The sequence below is a fragment of the Nestor notabilis genome, unplaced genomic scaffold (genome assembly GCF_000696875.1).
Source record: "Nestor notabilis isolate BGI_N333 unplaced genomic scaffold, ASM69687v1 scaffold17137, whole genome shotgun sequence".
Lineage (NCBI taxonomy): Eukaryota > Metazoa > Chordata > Aves > Psittaciformes > Psittacidae > Nestor > Nestor notabilis.
Window position 1 is genome coordinate 3,189 of NW_009936218.1, and position 1,587 is coordinate 4,775.

Genomic DNA, 1,587 nt, shown 5'->3' on the forward strand with positions numbered 1-1,587 from the left:
CCCCTGGCCACACTGTGACCTGTGGCCACCACCTTGTCTTTTCAGGTGGCTGCTTGCAGAAGCCGCAGCTGATGAAGCCGGTGACCTGCTATCTGGAGAGGCTGTCTGTCTGTCTGTACCCTTCCCTGGAGGAATTTGAGGAGGAGCTGCTGGACTTGCTGAACAGCGATCGCCTGCTTCAGGTACTGCTGGTGAAGTTAAGCAGGGGCAAGCCCAGTGCAGTGATGTTGGTGCTTCATTTAAGGGTGGAGTGGAAAGGTTCAGACAAATGGTATTTGTTTTGCACGGAGTCCTTGATTTTCTTTGCTGTACAAGCCTTCTCCTTGCTTTACTGCTGGCTGAGCACCCAGGTGCTCTGTGTAGGCTTTGTTTTGAACATCCAGACATTAATAAGCAGAACTTGGGTTTGGGGAAAATGCAAAGATAAGATGTAGAGCACATGGAGTATGTCCCTTTGGGAACAGCAGCGCTCAGGACCAGCGGCCAAGTCCTTTATTTGTCATGTTTGCACCAGCTCTGCCATAAAGATGGACGATTTTCATATTCATCAGCCACCGTGGGGGTGGATCCTGCTCTTTGGGTTTCCGATGGGATTGCCTGCACTTCCCTGGCTGTGGGCGGCCTGGGGAGGGAAGCTGTGCCTCCTCACTACCCCAGCTGAGAACTTGCCTGTCGCAGGCTAACGCCGCTCCGGATGGCGATGGGATGGTGGTTCGGGAGCGGCGGCTGCATGTTGGTGTCCACAACGGGCTGTGCTTCGTCCAGGCACCGCAGGTGGCTGTGCTGGTGCCAGAGGCAGAGGCAGCGCGGGGTGGCTGCATGGGGGTGCCCAGCACCGGAGCCAGGTAAGGAGGAGACCCTCCACTGCTTGTGCCGCTTCCCTCCTGCCCTGTGCATTGCCCTCAGCCGCTCTCCATCCTGGTGCAGGGGTGCAGGTCAAGCCCTGGTGCTGAGGAGCCGCATCCACCTGAGCGAGATGGTGCCTCACCCAGCATTTGGGATCTGCTTCCAGCTGGAATATGTCTTCTGCAGCTCGGGGAGAGCCGGTGGGAAGGTAGGGCCGAGTGTGTGTCCACTTCATCCTGTATTAAAGCATGGAGATCTGCTGGGGAGTGATTCCCATTGAGGAACCGCATCCTCTGCCCCTGTTTTGCCATCCTGCACCCCCAGGACACTGCAGCTCCTGCAGCCTTGCTGCCTAACAAACAGCCCTGCAAAGCGTCCAGGTGCTTTCTGCAGCAAATATCCTGCAAATGGGCTTATTGAATCATTTTAATTACATGTGCTTCCATTTCTCCACCGTGTATATGGAGAAATGTAGCCTGCAGCAGTCCCACCGAGTTCTGGCAAGCTAATTTGGAACATTTCAGCTTTTTTTTATTTTAATTTAAAAAAGGCTTTTCTTTCGAATTTAGCATTTCTGCTGAGAAGTTAACCCCTGAGCTTCAGCCTGAGGTTCTCTGGACATTAAAGCCAGACAAAGTCTCTGTTGACTGCAGAGACCAGGCTCGTTAACGCCTACTTAATGATCATTAACATGTATTTCAGTTTAACCTTGCTGGAGGTTAAACCCAGTTTAGCGAGCGG

At 53.4% G+C, this 1,587-nt stretch overlaps 1 protein-coding gene across 1 annotated transcript in view; it reads left to right on the plus strand.

Annotated features, from left to right (window-relative positions):
* Nucleotides 1-1,054, plus strand: part of LOC104408582 (nephrocystin-4-like) — a gene marked incomplete at both ends in the record, with an annotated part of 4,054 nt that extends 3,000 nt beyond the window's left edge. Inside the window, 3 exons of the mRNA XM_010018232.1 lie at nucleotides 46-182; nucleotides 679-845; nucleotides 928-1,054. Of these exons, the coding sequence (XP_010016534.1) occupies nucleotides 46-182; nucleotides 679-845; nucleotides 928-1,054 (431 nt within the window). The remainder of the gene's footprint in view (nucleotides 1-45; nucleotides 183-678; nucleotides 846-927) is intronic.
* Nucleotides 1,055-1,587: the final 533 nt, after the last annotated feature.